The 17972-nt window shown below is 34.2% G+C and overlaps 2 protein-coding genes across 2 annotated transcripts; both read left to right on the top strand.

The window, feature by feature from the left end:
* Positions 1-11594: 11594 nt before the first annotated feature.
* On the top strand, positions 11595-12386 carry LOC116024045 (uncharacterized mitochondrial protein AtMg00310-like). The gene has a single exon (XM_031264947.1). The coding sequence runs from the start codon at positions 11595-11597 to the stop codon at positions 12384-12386; it is 792 nt and encodes a 263-aa protein (XP_031120807.1).
* Positions 12387-12515: 129 nt separating this feature from the next.
* LOC116024043 lies at positions 12516-13208 on the top strand. Its single transcript, XM_031264946.1, has one exon. It carries the CDS (start codon positions 12516-12518, stop codon positions 13206-13208), a length of 693 nt encoding a protein of 230 aa, XP_031120806.1.
* Positions 13209-17972: the final 4764 nt, after the last annotated feature.

The following is a 17972-nucleotide window of genomic DNA, read 5'->3' as shown; positions in this document are numbered from 1 at the left end:
CAACTTTGGGGGACCTATCCTCGTCATTGTATCGGCAAATATATTGGCACTGTTTTTGTCGGAGACTTCGGTCGGACGGCGATTGTCTTCAACTACTAAAACCCTAGGCCAAAAGGGCTATTCTACAATAGCTTGTGCCTTGGTTGAGTTGTTTGACAAGGCAACATATTGTTGTGGTGAATGTGTCCACTATTTGGGGAGAATGAGGTCAAGACTTGGTTTATTAATTCACCCAAATCGACGTGCTTCATCGGCTGAACTAAATGTCGTAACAACTGAAATTGTGCATAGAACAGATGATGTTGTTCAAGGTTAGAAAATATAGTACATTTGCTAACTACATAATTTTTTTATTTTTCTAAAAAAAAGAGAGAGAGAGAGAATGGCTTTTTTTTTCTTTTTTTTTTTTGTATAGTTATGTCATTTGAGAAACAGGGAATAGAGAGTAGAGAGTAGAAAATTAGAAAATTGAAGGAAATACATGTGTATATATCTGTATTATATATTTTTATATATTTATTTATTTTCATTTATATTATTCCTATTACTACCAAAAAATTAAAAGTGACGCCTCCCACTCCAACCCATTAACATTATCAAGTATTTGATTTTCATTACCATTCTTATTCCAATGTTTGAACCAAAAACATCCCAGTATTAAATTTGGTTATCAAAGGATTAAAAGGGATTAGTTTTTAAAATTAAATACTAAATCTAGTTAATTTTAAAAGTGATGAATAAAATTAAAGTAGAAAACCTAACAGTCAAGGAATTCAAATTGAAATTGACCATTTTATATAGGTAACTAATTAAGGGTAGGCTATTTCAGGTGTAGTCATATCACATCTAATAAAATTTTTGGTAAAAACACCAAATTGTGTGTCTTATTTGTAGCAATTGGGTTTGGTGATAATTGATTTCCCAATGGTTATATTATTTGGCAGGTTAAATTGAATATAATTATGAAATACTCATGTGCTTAATTGCGAATCGGAGGCCATAAGTCCATAACTTTCAGGTTAAATTGAATTATCTTTCCTTCTTCGTCTTACTCGTCATTCTTGGAAGAGATAGCAAATTAAAGCAGCATAGTTAAAAGCTTTGAGGTGGAAGGTTGTTAGAGGTAGTGGTGGATGAGGATATACCCGTTGCTATGGATCGGATTGAACTTTAATTTTTACTTTCGGATCAAGTCAAATCCGATCTGAACTTTGATTGAACTGAACGGATTTGATTCAAAAAAAATAAACGGGCCAATGACGGGCTGAACTAAGTCGATCCAAACCCGTCCGTTTGACACCTATATTCCAAGCTGGTAGAGATGGATGGCCTGGAAAAGGCTCAAGGTCAAGGCCGGTGTATATAGGCAAAAATAAGTATTGTTATCAATTGATGTCATTTACACTTGCAGGATTGTTATAATGAATATATAATTATTTTTGATTCATTTAAAATTTTAATAAATTTATAGTATTAATATAATGAATCTGACAATCCTTATACAATGGACCAGGGTTCACACTGCGCTGTGGACGCTGGTTCATGTGTTGTGATTTTTTGTCTTGCATTATGAAATTTGTACCTTAGGCCATCCCCGTTGGAAGTTTTTTCACGATGCCAACTTAGAAGAGAGAGGGTGAGCAGAGAGAGTGTGTGGGTATCTCCGGCAAATATAGAGTTTTTTCAAATGTTGTGGGCCCTACCATTTGAGTTGAGAGTCGCGAATCACGCAACTGTCGCGCCCACCTTGGCGCGTAAATATTATTATTATTATTAGTTTTTTATTTTATTTTTTGTTTTTTTTCTCCACTCCCATCGCACTTACAAAAACTCCTCAAATTAAAACCACACCAAAAATCTCCACTATTGAGGAAGGCCTTAGAGAGTATGAATTATGTACCTAGAACAAATTAGTGATTGTGTCTTATGTTATGAATTTATGTTTTTTGTTGTGAAATTCTATGCCTATTAACACAAATTATATACTTAAATCAGATTTGAAAAATAAGAAAATATATAACACGTGTTTGTGTCTTATATTAAGATTTTTTTGTATCTTGCGTAATAAAATTATATACCTTACGAGTATGAATTATGTACCTCATCGTTTCAATTCAGGATTCATAATGTTATGTAGACTTGTTCCATGATATAAATTGCCAACAACAAGCTATGTGAGACGTAGTAGAAAGAGCAACTCATATCCCGTGACCCAATGGACCAAACACTCTTATAAAGCCCAAATATGATCTTTAACTTAGCCTACATAAGTACATAGACCATAGTCATTAAGAAGTGCTTGACAGGATTTGACAAATAATATTAATATGACTATAACACTAATAAAGATGAAGATAAGAAGATGTATTGTCATAGTATAATACATCTAATTATTTACAACACATTTATCTATATATAGTTCATATTGTAATGTAGCCATGACTAGTACATAAAACTCTGTATATCTCGTATATATTGGACTGAAAGATGATTAATAACAATATCTATTATTCTCTTTGTATTCTCTGTCTTTCTCTTTATCTCATTACTTTATTGCAATTAAATCCGTACAACTATTCACGCGAGGATACATCAAGATTCACAACAAAATGTTCATTTTTAGTATATTGTATGTTTATTTGTAATGTATTGAAAATTTAATTGTTAGTAGTATAATTAAAAATAAAAATGTATTAAAATGAATATTTAATATACAAAAACAAACATTATGTTAATGATCTATTTTACAAGGTGGACCATAATCTATAGTATAATGGTTGAGAAGACGACGACCCGAGGCCACATGATCGACAAGAAGACATTGTTAATAATTTCATTTCAACCTACTCCATCCTTGGATGGTATCATTCACAAATTGCAAATAATCCCAACATTTAGTACATGTTACCTAGACCGTTGATTTAAAAAATAATAATAATAATAACTCATAGATTTTTGAACAACTAAACAAATTACTTTTGGAAAGTGCCATTATTACCTTTTTAGACTTTAATTTCAACATTTCTCTCTTGTCATCAACACCACTCCCACAAGTAAGAAAACTTATTCTCCATCATACACAACTTCTTTGGAATGCCTACATTTACAACATAAAATATAGTGTATATATGCATAGTTTGGTTTGAGTTAATTCAAAAAGATTTGTGAATTTTATTTTTCAGTTATGTGAAGAAATGCAAAAATTATTCATCCTAAATTGATGTGGTAGAGCCGTTAATTTAAGGTCCGTCGTGACTTGTTTTGATACGTTGATCTCAATTCTCAAGATCAGGTTTTACAATTATGCAAAACAATTATAACTAGTAAATGTATGTGAAACTCTATTTTCTTATATTTACATAGCCGTCAGTGTCATGTTTCGATGACAGAATGCTAGATTTGGTTATCCAAATCTCCCTTCAACAACTTTAGCTAGAAAGATAATTTGCATACTATATTGATGTATTGTGGTTAGTTGTTTGTCAATTCAAAGACCCCATAATTGAACATTTAACCGATAACAACAATTCATCAAATTTTTACTATTCAAATAAATATAGAAGTACTCAACAAAAAAAAAAAAAAAAAAAAAAAAAAAAACAAAACAAAAATCTTGGATGAGTGGCACTATTGCACAATATAATGTTCCACTTGGATCTCATGCATGTCAACTATACTAGCAAGCTGGAAAGCCAATTGCTTTGGCCTTTTCCCTTGAGTTCTTATATTCCCTCATCATGCTGAAAACCAAATTAAAAGAAATATATCTGGTACGTCCATATCCTGTTCCCCTTCTTTTGATAAAGGATATGGAATAAAGAAATTAATCAACCAGGACAACACATTAAAATCCAACAACACCTCTATATATATATTTGTTGCTATCTTGGTTTTTATCATTACAAATATGAAATTGGAGTTTAATAGACTGCACTATGGAATGCATGAGTGAAGCTATGCTCTACCATTGAAAGGACACATCGGCAATTACATATCTCATCTCCAACCCTTTTCCACAGAAAATGATAGGATATACTATATATGCTTGATTGATCAGATAATATATATATATATATATATATATATATATATATATATATATATATATATATATATATATATATAGATGATCCACCTTCGTGAGACTAATCCTAAGTTTACATGACTCTGCTCCTATAGTTCCTGCAGAGGTAAATCCTTTGAATCGCGTAATCAGTCCACTATTAGACCCTAGTCTTTATGAGAGCACAATGGATCCAATCTACACCTTCCATCATTGTGGGCATTTTTTTCATTTATGTTTTTAGTGAGATTCAGACCCCAGCTATACTATCACCTTTAGTCGTAATATCAGGGCATGAACCACCACTACAATAATAGTGAGGGGTAAGCTAGATATCAATTTCTTTGCATTGTTTATGTTAAATAATGTGAAAAGAAGTTTTTCTTCTGTCCTTTCCTAAAAAGGCCATTTATATTTTCAAAAGGGTCATGATATAATTAGCGATAAACGATTGAAATTCTACCTAGAAATTTGTATTATATGAGGACTAATCAAATAAAAATAGGGAATTAAATGCAGGCCAATAGAAACTTCATGCAAAAAGTGAAAAAGCTTTTATTGGTTAAGAGAAGAATGAAGGGATTGAAGTGAATTGAACACTAGATTTGAAAGAAAGCAATATTGTGTTAAGGTTTTGAAATCCATGAAAACCTCTATCTTCTCTTTGAAACAATTAGGCTAAGTCACTTGTAAGGCATAATTGGAGGCGCAATATGATATGATGCATATTCATTGTGATGCAAAGTTCTATATATATATATAAATTAGTTGGCTTTGCAATTTAATATCGCACCAAAATTGAGATTTACACATTTTCAAGATTTCTTCAAGAGATCTCTCGCCTTTTCACTATAATAAAAAACAACAAACCACCTATAGATATAACAACAAATTAAATAACTGCAGTGTAAATAACTATGAATTTCAACAAATTTACCTTTAGAAATTTATTGGTAAATTAAATGCTTTTTAATAATTTACCTACGATTTTTTATTGATAAATTTGAATTTTCATGTAACTTTTTGCAAGTCATTGGAGTTGTTAATATTCCTCCCAGCAAAATTATATATGAACTTTTATGGAGTACAACTTTAGTCATATATATGTCGTGATTTTTTCTTTATATATAAGAGATCAGATAAAAGTAATTTTTTGGAATTAATCAAAATATATGATGTTAACATGAAGTTTTTAAAAAATAGAAATGTGTAAAATCACTCTTCTTACTTTCTTATTATTTAAAAAATGTATAAAGTTTCTTCCATCAAGAGACTAATTAGGTCCACACACAATAGTCTTATTGGTACTGAATAGGACATCATCAAGATCCATGCCATCTTATTTTGATCTATAGCTTGTAGACTATATTTATACACCAATTAAGCCAAGCTTGGGCATTTCTTGGCTTCAAATTAAAACTTACTTTTATGGGACAAAGATAGGATTTCAAAGCTTGCATTTACAGTATAGAAGTTGAATTTCCAATACATACTTTTTATAGGATATCCTTATCTCAATTAACGTGAACCATCATTCCAGCTATGACGATAGGATAGGATCCAATTTTTTTAGTCGGAAAAAAAAAAATTAGTCGCATGATAGTAACAGTAAAAGCGACAAAACTAGAATATACAACATAAAAAGAATTTCTTTTTTTCCTTTTTTTTTTAATGACTATCCATATAAGTTTTGAGAAAGGGAGTCACGCTGAACACTGAACATCGATGTCCATTGGAACTAAACACTATAATTATGACCATTTGTCCTAGTCATGATAAAATATCTTTTTTCAATAAAATTACTTTCTAATATAATCATAAATTTTTCTTTCTTTATTCCTATATAATCATAAATTTTATCGAGGCTAAAAGATGAGTTTTAGTGAATGAATATAGGTAAGATTTTACATGGGATATCATATTCACGGAGTGACATAAAGAAATTGAATAGAAAGGAATTAATCACAGGATAGTGTTAAGCGCACAAGCGCTAGACCGACCATCATTGGCAGTGAAATCATAGATTCAATTGAATGGCAATACAGACTAGAAAACTACTTATGAGTAATGAGTAACCCAATGCAAATAAGCAACAAGCAATATTAGGAAAGAGGCAATTCAAGTAAGAGAAAAAGGAGTCATGATGAAATTATCGAGATATGCGCTGAGGTATGCTTAATGCTGCAAAGCTAATAAGCAATACAGTGTTAGAAGATTCCTTGCTAGCCATTAATCATTATTCATATTTATATTTTATGAACATTGCTACTATCATTGAATTAGTTTGAGTATTTTGTTTTAAAAAAAAACTTATGTTATTCTTCTTCTGAATATTAATAAATGTTCTTTACAAAATTTTGTTAGCATATGAGGAAATTGATGTGATGATGATGATATATTGATTAGCAGTTGATTATGGATTGGTGTTTAATTGATGCGTAGTAGTAGTAGTAGTAATAATAATAATAATAATAATAATAATAATAACAATAACAATAACAATAATAATAATAATAAATTTTGTACAAGGACATTTATGTCTTTTAAATGTATATTCCATTTCTATTCCTTTAACTAACCAAATAATGCTGGAATATAATTCCCAAATCTATTCGTTTAGCGAACCAAACAATATAATACAAATCATATTCTATTCCTTACATATTCCATTCCTTATGGAATAGTACGTATTCCTATTCCCTCCAAATTCATTTCGTGAACCAACTATATTAATTAAAAAAGCAGCTGTTGAATACAGCCCAGGTAAGAAGTAAACGAAGAACGAGGACCAGACTGTGAAGCCGTAGCTCTAGCTAACACATGAGCATACGTATTCACTGATCTATGAATAAAATGAAACGACACAGTAACAAAATGACGTTTCAAACTAAAGAAAAGAAACAAAATAAGAAATAATTAATTTGACCAACAAATAATAAACAAGACAAGTAAAATTTGACAAGGGAGTAATATATTATGTAATATTATTGAAACTATGCAATTGATAAGATTCAATCCCTAGACCTCTTAAAATACTGATTGCCAATGAAGCTACCCTAACATATAATAATCATTATACATAATAATATATTATGTATTTCTATTAAAATATTTACTATATGTGTACATATAATAAAGAATCTTTACCACTCTTTTTAAAAGCTATATGCTCCAAAAAATTGAATGCCCAATTTAGCCTATATAAAAAAGAGTGTTTTTTTACCCTTCCCATCCAAAATTATCTTCAAATATTCCCCTTCCCATGTTACATTATTTAATATATTGGTTTTTTTTTTAGTTTTTTTTTTTACATTTAATCAATAAATAGATTTTTTAAAACTTATGATGATATTAGCCCATTCATGAGTGATCCATAAATATAAAAAAAATTTATTGTCATTTAAGAATGTAAATATTATGAGATAAATTTATGAAGCAATATACATTTTTTAATAAAAAAAAATTATGGCCAAAGACCTTGTGGTCAAGCGGCACCCGGTGTACACTCCCATGTGGAAGGGAGTGGGTTCGAGCCTCAGTGAATGCATCTGTTGACTCTTTGTTCTTCAATAGTAGCTATGAACAAGCATACTCCAATGCAACTAAGTTAGTAGAACTCTAAAAAAAATTATGTGTTTTTTGATCTAATTGATTAACGAGATAAGGAAATACACTTAATAAACAAATATTATCACATTAGAAAATAAATATTACTCCGAGATAAATTTAAAAAATGTATTGCTATTTACTTAATTGAGTTCTGGATGTCATTGTTTCAACTTTCATATATTCCATGAGATCATGAAAGGCTACAAACCCTGTGGTTCTCTCTCTAGGGTTTTCTTCCCAGAGAGTTTCTCCCTAGTTTTTCTAGGGTTTTTTGTTTCTTGTCCTTTTCGTTTTTGTTTGAACACTTTTTGCTTTGGCTTACTTTTGTTTTCTCTTCACCGTTTATCTGTTGCGATGGATCCTACTGATATCATTGACAGATGTTCAGAATTGACTTTGGAAGAGGAGGAAATTGGTGGTCTTGAGGCACCCGATCCACACGTGATAGCTAATGTGGTCGCTCACTGGGATGTTGTCGGCCGATTTTTAACAGATCGCACGATCAAGTTTGATCACATGCAGCAGGTTCTTGCTTCGGTGTGGCGCCCTATGATGGGGATGTGTGTACTCCCTCTTGAGGACAATATGTTCTTGCTCCAGTTCCCGCACCCTAAAGATATGCGTCGAGTTATTGACGACGGGCCTTGGTCGTTTGAGAACAATATGCTCGTGTGTAAAGAGGTCCCGGAGGGTACTCGACCAGAGGATGTAGTGTTGGATTCTATTCCATTCTGGGTGCAGATTCACGAATTACCTGCAGTCTATGCTTCTAATGCTTTTATTCGTCAAGTTGGGGATTACGTGGGTACGTTTGTGGCGGTGGATCCCAACAACTTTGGTACTAGTCGACGCAGTTACTACCGTATTAGGGTCAAGGTCGATGTTACTGCTCCTCTAAAGAGGAGAATCAAGTTAAACCGAAAGGATGGTACGGCACAGTGGATCACCTTTAAATATGAACGGCTCAGTACTTTTTGCTTTTGTTGTGGTCTTCTTGGACACTCTGACAAGTTTTGTAAGAAGGCTTACGACGAAGGAATTGAACTAGAGAATTCCCTTACGGTTCATGGTTACGTGCGGGGTCGCGTCGGCAGGTTCAACCCGTGGGTGCAAGATGGATATTGCCAGAGCTCCCAGTTAAGGCCAGTGACAATTCCAGCGCTGCCAATACGGTTGGTTCGTCCGATTTGGTAGTGACTGATGACCCTAAGGAATTGCAGGGTGATCTTAAGAGAAGACGTGAGGATACTGCTGAGGTTGGTAGTTCAAGTGGGAAGGATATTGTCATGGAAGAAGTTCCAAAAAACTTGATGTTGGCGGGTCTGGAGGTCCAGTCCCGCCCTTCCCAATGAGTACATTGAGCTGGAACTGCCGGGGTTTGGGTAGCACTCGGTCAGTTCGTGAACTTTTGGGCATGGTGTCCAAACAGCAACCCAATTTTGTTTTTATTATGGAAACTAAGGCTGTTTTGTCTCAGATGGAACAAGTGAGACTTAAAATGGGGTATGAAGGTCTGTTTAATGTTGATAGGGTGGGCCTCGGAGGGGGTCTAGCTCTTTTTTGGAGAGATTCGGGAATGGCCACGCTTCTTAGCTTCTCAAATAATCATATTGATGTGGAGGTTTCGTTGCCTGGTAAACCGCGTTGGAGACTTACATGTTTTTACGGGTATCCGGAAAGGTCAAGAAGGCAAGCGTCTTGGGATCTTCTACGTCAACTTAAGGATAATTCTAATCTTCCTTGGGTTGTGCTTGGGGATTTCAACGACATTACATGTCAATCCGAGAAGAGAGGGGTTCATTCTCATCCTTCTTCTCTTATAGATGGGTTCAATGAGGCACTGCACAACTGTAACCTGCTTGATCTTGGCATGATTGGCAACCGGTTTACATGGGAAAAGGGTCGTGGAACTGATGCATGGGTGGAGGAACGCCTTGACAGGGTGGTGGCAAATTTGGATTGGACGGACTTATATACTGAGGTTTCTGTTCTTAACATTCTCACTACGACGTCCGATCACTGTGCTATTTTTTTGAATTTGAACCCAACTCGTTTGCATGCATCCAAACGTACTTTCAAGTTTGAATCTGCATGGTTGTGCGCATCCAAACGTACTTTCAAGTTTGAATCTGCATGGTTGTGCGATCAAGGATGTCGGAATATTGTTGAGGCTTCTTGGCAGCAGACTGTAGGCTCCCATTTCCAAGACCGAATAACTCTTTGTGGTCAAAGCCTTTGGAGGTGGGGAGGGGAGTATTTTAAGCGCTTTGGGAGCCGAATTAAGCATCTAAGACACTTGTTAGATGTGTTAAAGGAAAGTAGAAGGCCCTCTGCTATTACTCAATTTTTAGAAGCTGAGAATGAATTAAATTTGTTGCTACGACAAGAAGAAATATTTGAGAATGAATTAAATTTGTTGCTACGACAAGAAGAAATATTTTGGAAGCAGAGATCAAAACAATTATGGCTCAAACATGGAGATTATAATACTAAATGTTTTCATAGATTTGCCTCCGGTCGCCGCCGCAATAATCATTTACTGAGGCTTTTGAATCCTGATGGCGTGTGGGTGGAAGATAATAATATGAATGGGGATGTACTCAGGTATTTTAATGAAATTTTTAGTTCTGCGGGTACTAGTTCTGATTTATTTTCTCTTGTTCAATTTCGGGTAACTGAGGATATGAATATACAGCTTCGGCAACCGTTTACTATTGATGAGGTTAAAGCTGCGCTATTTGATATGGCTCCTGAGAAAGCTCCCGGTCCTGATGGTATGTCTCCTTCTTTCTTTCAACACTTTTGGCCGATAATTGGGCACGATTTATATATGTTTGTTCTTAATTGCCTTAATACTTGTACGTTCCCTGATGGTCTTAATGACACAAATATCGTGTTGATATCGAAAAAGAAAGTTCCTGAGAAAGTTTCGGATTTGAGACCGATTGCTTTGTGCAATGTAGCCTACAAGGTTATGGAAAAAGTGTTGGCCAATCGCATGAAAGGTTTTTTGAACGGTATAAAAGTGTTGGCCAATCGCATGAAAGGTTTTTTGAACGGTATTATATCACCCACTCAGAGTGCATTTGTACCCGACAGATTATTATCCGACAATGTGATTGTTGCTGGTGAGGTAGGTCATTATCTGCGGAGAAAGTGTAATGGGGCTGTAGGATGGGCTGCTCTGAAACTTGAAAAGTGTAATGGGGCTGTAGGATGGGCTGCTCTGAAACTTGATATGGCCAAAGCCTACGACCGAATGGAATGGTGTTTTCTGGAAGGGATGTTAGCGGCATTGGGTTTTGAACGTAGGTGGATTGATTTGCTCATGCTGTGTGTGAAATCAGTGCGTTACTCTATCCTAATTAATGGCGAGGTGGCGGGTTCTGTGATTCCCACTCGTGGCATCTGACAAGGTGACCCTTTATCTCCGTACTTTTTCATTATCTATGCGGAAGGGTTATCTGTGCTTCTACAACGAGCTGAGGCTCGAGGGGATATTCACGGTATCAAGATTGCTCGTGGGGCTCCTGCTGTCTCACATCTGTTGTTTGCGAACGACAGTTTATTGTTTTTTAAGGCTACCCAACAACAAGTACTTAAGGTTAAAGATTGCTTGGAGGAATATTGTGCAGCATCGGGGCAAGCTGTAAATTATGCTAAGTCCAGTGCGATGTTTAGTACAAACACCAATGCAGATATGCGTAAGTTTGTTGCCGATTGTATGGGAGTGCGTGTGACTGAGGATCTGGGGCGCTACCTGGGCTTTCCATCTGTGTTGGGTAGGAATAAAACTGCCATTTTCCGTTTTATTGAGCAAAGGGTTCGTGAGAGAATAAGTGGCTGGCAATAGAAGCTTATTTCAAAGGCAGGTCGAGAAGTATTGATTAAAAGCATCGCGCAATCCTTACCAATCTTTACTATGTCTGTTTATTTACTCCCGGGGCGTACGTGTGATGCAATTGAAAAGACTTTGAACCGATATTGGTGGTGTGGTGGTGACCGCCAGAAAGGTATACATTGGCTCAGCTGGTCTCGTTTGAGTGCGCCAAAGACATGTGGGGGTTTGGGATTTAAAAAGATCCGTGAATTTAATATTGCGCTATTAGCTAAGCAGGGATGGCGATTGTTGACTACTCCATCATCGTTAGTCTGTCGTCTCCTGAAGGCAAAATACTTCCCTCGTTGTGACTTCTTGGATGCTCAAATTGGCAATAACCCTAGTTATATCTGGCAGAGCATTCTAGTAGGGCAAGAACTTCTTAAATCAGGGGTGGTACGTACAATTGGCGACGGAAAGGACACAAGAATTTGGGGATGGCCTTGGTTGTCTGACATGGATAATCCTTCCCTTCACACCCTTGGAGTTACTGAACTTAATGATGCTACAGTTAATTCTTTGTTTGATGAGCAAGGTAAATGGGATTTAGAGATTCTGCATGATTTATTTGAACCCGATGATATTCCCAGAATCCTCGCAACTCCGATTTCGCATGAGATATCTGATTCTTGGAGATGGAGAGGGGATATAAGGGGTGTGTACACAGTCAAACATGGTTATCAACTGCTTACGAATCATTATATGGATGTTAATCCAACTGTTGTTTTCTCTGCCTGGGATAAACTCTGGAAGCTCCCAGTTCCACCAAAGGTTAAAAACTTCCTTTGGAGGTGTGCTCGTAACATTGTTCCGGTTCGGGAAGTTCTTAAATAGAGGCACGTGTGGATCGGTGGTGGCTGCCCCTTGTGTGATAGTATGGAAGAGACGACTGAGCATTTATTCTGTTCATGCACTTTTGCATGTCAAGTTTGGGGTGAAAACGACGTCGCCCAAGGGAAATCTATGCCTGAGTTCATGCAATCTGTGTTTAGCTCTGCGGATGGGAACTATGCTGTGCGAATGGCTGCAGTTTGTTGGGTGTTGTGGTTGGTTCGAAATGCAATAGTGTGGCAGAATGAGGTTAGAACGGTGGATAGTGTTTGCATGCAAGTCCAAAGGCTGCAACTCATCTGGAAGGATGCTTATACAAAGACTAACTTATCTGTTAATAATAATATTCCCACTGCTTGGACCCCCCCTCAACATGGCTTCCTTAAATGTAATGTTGATGTCGCAATATTTGATGATGGTGCAGGTTATGGTGCGGTGCTGCGAGATCACCATGGTCTTTTTGTGGCGGCGAAGGCTGATCGTCTAATGGCTACGCGTGACCCTCTTCTGGCGGAAGCATTAGCGGTCAAGGAAGCTCTGTCTTGGATTAAAGACTCTGATTATTCTAGTGTCATTATTGAAACAGACTGTTTAAATTTTGTGCTTGCTTTTCATTCTCGTTCTGTTGATTTTTCCTATGTGGGTTGTTTAGTTAAGCATAGTCGTTCTTTGGCTAGTGACATTGGGAACGTTTCTGTTCGCCATGTCAAGAGGTTAGCGAATCAGGTGGCTCACGTGCTTGCACGGGCAACTGGTTCATCGTCTGGCCTGGGTTCGTGGTTTTCTTTTCCGCCTGGTTGTATTTCTGAATTATTGATTCATTAATGGATTTTCGTCCTCGTTTATTTTCAAAAAAAAAAAAAATATTCCATGAGATCTTCATTGGGTCATATTGCACTAAATATCCCCAACAATTTCTATTAGTATTAATTAATATAATAATATATATACCACCCTACATAAAGGATCTCTAAGGGTGCGTTTGGTTCGCACATGGAAATCGGAATCGGAATGGGTATCAAATACTTGGTAATGGTAATGGGTTTTGGTGAAAGTATTTAACATGTTTGGTAATTGGGTGGAATGAGAATGATTATTAATAGTTGAGGAAGAAAGGGGGAAGGGAGATGAAACCCTTATTTAATAAGGGTATGGGTTTTGTCATTAATGGGGTATTCCAAACCCATAGTAGCATTTACAAAACCTATCAACCAAACACAAACAATCACTTTCATACCCATTCCTTATGCCTAAACCCATCAACCAAACACATCCTAAGATTTAATATAATCAATAAAATAGTATATTTCTTCAGCACTTTAAGTGATATATATTCTTAATAGTAATGCTGATTATATATTATATTTATGTCAATTCCAAACGTTTTTGTATTGTTTCAATTGATTCCAACATTATCCCATTATATTGTATTATCCTTTCAATTTGGCTGCTCCAATCTCATATGTGTAATTTATTAATTGAAGATTACAAATAGTAACATTCCACTAAATTGCTATACCCACTGATTTACTTATTCTCTCACCCTCACACGTTAGGAAAGCCATTAGAAGAATAGTGCCTATAATTATGATTGCCAACAATACAAAAACTGCTTGTTAAATGAGGGCAGCCAAAAAGCAATAAGGATATTAGATACAATTTTTTTTGTACGCGCTGCGTTTTGTGGTGCATTTTCTAACACTATGTGGTATATTTACGCATAGCTGATAGTGAATTCGCACCGATTGCATGAAAAATACTGCCCGCATTTGAACCAACCAGTGTGTGTGTGTGTGTGTGTGTGTGTATATATATATATATGCTCAAATGTAGCCGCGCCTTCCCATGCGGTCGGTGTGGTTTGCACCACTCAATGTTAGAAAATGCACCACTCAATGTTAGAAAATGTACCACTCAATGTTAGAAGACGCACCACAATGAAAATACACAAAAACACAAAAAACACACCACACACCCAAAATAATGCACCACAACTCCCCTGCCCCTAATGGTGCATTTGCTAACACTGTGTGGTGTATATTTGCATACCTAGTGGTGTATTTTTGGTGATGCGTACCTAATGATGCATATTTGTGTGGTACATTTTCTAACATTGAGTGGTGTATATTTGTATACATAGTGGTGCGGCCGCACTAACCGCACGTTAAGGGCGGTCACACCTGATTACGACCCAATATATATATATAAATCTTTGATACAATGTAGTTAGTTTAGAAAGCATAAATTCTATGCGGAATAAGTTATTAATTTTCTAAAAGCTGGTTACAATATAGCCGTGGAAATCAAATTAAATAATGAAGTGGGGCTTAACCCTCTTGATTATCAGTATTTTAAGCAGCCAAAACAAAACTAAGATATGGTGGAAATCCCACTTCTGATACAATAATATTTGTATGGCACTCATGCATAGTGACGTCCATGAAATGTAAACTGTTGCACAATCATCCAACCAATCCATTTTTTAAACATTAATTACTTTTTGGAGCTCATCACTTTCATCTCTCTACTAAAGGCAAGAATAAAATATATATGTTTTAAAGTCAAATAATTTTGATGGACCTCGATCTATATTGTAACATGTATCCATGTCCAAAATATAATTTGCCATTCTAACCTTGCAATTGTTGTGTCAGCTTACTTATAATATGTCATTATATCATAGTCTATTTGGGTAAGTTAAAATTCCACACGATCAATCATTTTTGTCTGAAATGGAAACTCAAAAGACGACAAATTAAAGCCTCAATTAATATAATGTACATTAGAACGCTACACACAAAGAATAATTATGTGCGTACTAAATATGGCCTCTAGATTTTTTATTTTTTTTTGAGTACCTCTAGTTAATTAAATTAAAAAAGACTCACCTCACATCATTCGTAAAATGCTAAAAGTTAAATAAACTCTTAAATAATATTTATTAGTTATTACCGACTAATCAATCAATTTTACATGACCAATCACTTTCATTTGATCATGGATTCCCTATTAGAAAATTGAAAATTATATCAACACACCAAGCGCACATATTTTGATCGTAATTGGCCAATGAATCAGGCGTCATATTTATTATATTATTAGAGTGTGCATTATATATAGCTCACCCAATAATTCTACTAAGTCATCTCATTAAATCAATAGATTTTTTTTTGGCAATGATTTCATGCTCATCAATTGGATCAACTCAGAAAATTTGTCTAATAAAAATAGACTCAATATCTAGATAGCGGAAGTCTTTTATCTTTAATGGTAATTTCAATTTTCAACATTCTATACACTAGTTTCAACCTATTAAAGCACAAAGAGATAGCAGTATCTCCACTGAGGCTCAAACCCACCCCCTTCCACATGGGGGGGTGCAACTGGATGCCACTAGACCACAAGGTCATTAGCAATGTGCTTTTTTTTTTCTACAGCTATATATAGTAGATTATTCACATAATCATGGACTAAAACAATAGCGGTCAGACTGAAAAATGATTGCCCCACAACCGGAAGTTCTCACATTTTGGATTTTTCACAATTACTATGACCTGAATTTTTGGAAGTATTATTTTTATATTATAATTCCTCACAGCTTAGACTCTTTTCATATTTACTAATAATTAATAAATAAATAATATGAAAAATGACACTTTTAATAAATAAATGGAGTTTTTGTATAGATGGTGTTCAATTTTTATTTTAAAAAAAATAGAAGGTATAAACAACTCTTGCAACTCAACCACATTAGTAAGGTTTGTAAAGTTGAAACAATATTTATATTGTGTAGCTAAATACTTGATGCAATTGACACCTACCAAAAATATTATCATATGATGACATTTATCTTGAACAAATTAACATATAATATAAAATAAAAAATCAATAATTTTTTTACTTAAAGTGCATTAAATTAAATCACATTACAAAGTGGTAGTATAGTAACATTATGAAACGCTCTAAAAAAAAAAAAACAATAATAATGAAACATTTAATTATTGGGTTTGGACATTGGCATCATTTATCGAAAAGGTAAAGGAGCAATCATGGTACTGCATTTACTGCATTATTGTCCTTGGCGTGTACTTTATTGTATGGTGGAGGCTGACGTGGCTGGAAGTATGGAACCTACAACCGTGAGAAGCACGGCTTTTCTCCAAATAGAATGAGTTTTTTTTCTTCTTTTTTTTCCCTTCAAAATCTCCACTATTGTTCATTTTTAATTTTACATTTTAACTTTTAATTACAGTAAATGTTGTCATTTGACTTTTATAACCTCATACAATTCAGGCTTTCGTTAGGTATTCTGTTTACTCAGAATTAAAATTGAAGATATTTTGATTTGTTCACTTATTTTGTGTGTAATACACTAGGCAATAATCGAGAAAATATTTTAGGAAAAAAATATTTTATTTATTGTTATTTTTAGACTCTATCAAATTGAAATTTTTATAGATTTTTTTTATCAAAAAAAGGGTCCATTTTGAAAAAAAAAAACTCTTTTATTTAGTTTGTTTTTGTTTATTTTCATTTTTTTTACTCTATCAAATTAAAATTTCTGTAGATTTTTTTCTCACAAATATAGTTAAAATCACACACTCCAATTCTAAAATTTTCAACTTTCTCTACACACGTTTTCCTTCTGACTAAACATACAAATTTTTTCTCTATCTATATCAAGTTTTACAATATGTTTCGTAACTTTCATAAATACTCACATACTTTTTATTTTATCTTTTTGTGTTCATATATATCTATAAAAAAAATCATACTAAAAGTTCAATAGACAATCAATCAATATGTATCACAATAAATATTATTTTTATTGTTGAAAATAACATTTTTTTTTTACATATCTTGGTAAAAAAGTTTCGCTTTCAAATTTAAGTTTATTAATATTCATATATAAAATACAATCAAATTAACTTGTAATTGTGGTAAAGGATGAGGCTTTAGGTTTATGATTGTCTGTTTTGTACTAATTATTTTAGCATTTGGTTTGTTTTACTTGTAATTTAACACATATGAGATTGGTAGCCATAGTTGTAGACTCCCTTTAGCATGATGTACTGCTTGATAGCCAGGGATTTGAAAATGCAGCTATAGTTTGTATTAACTTTGGAATGGAACTAATGACCTTGCGGGCTAAGTTAAAACATCTTTTCAAAAATATTTTCCAACATTTTGCCACTAATTGAGAAGTGAAGCACACTAGCTTCACGGTTCCGGAAAGTGCAAGAAGCATCTCTCTGACCGAGAAGTGCACACCTCGGCGGTATGACCGAGAAGTAAACTTACCTTCCAACACAAGTGAGCGTTTGCTTTTTTTGTTCAACCGAGAAGTTTACTGGAACAACTTACATTTCGGTCCAATATCTTCCCACATTTTGCACTCTTTGGGTGTCTAAACTGGAAAAAAATATAATATTATTTTCAACGATAAAAAATAATATTATTGTGACAAATAGTGATTGATTGTCTATTGAATTTTTAGTGTGATACTATAATTATATATATATATATATATATATATATATATATATATATATATATATATATATATATATATATATATATATATATATA

The sequence above is a fragment of the Ipomoea triloba genome, chromosome 7 (assembly GCF_003576645.1).
Source record: "Ipomoea triloba cultivar NCNSP0323 chromosome 7, ASM357664v1".
Classification (NCBI taxonomy): domain Eukaryota; kingdom Viridiplantae; phylum Streptophyta; class Magnoliopsida; order Solanales; family Convolvulaceae; genus Ipomoea; species Ipomoea triloba.
Note: the sequence above shows the minus strand (reverse complement) of the source record. Positions and strands in the feature narration are given on the sequence as shown.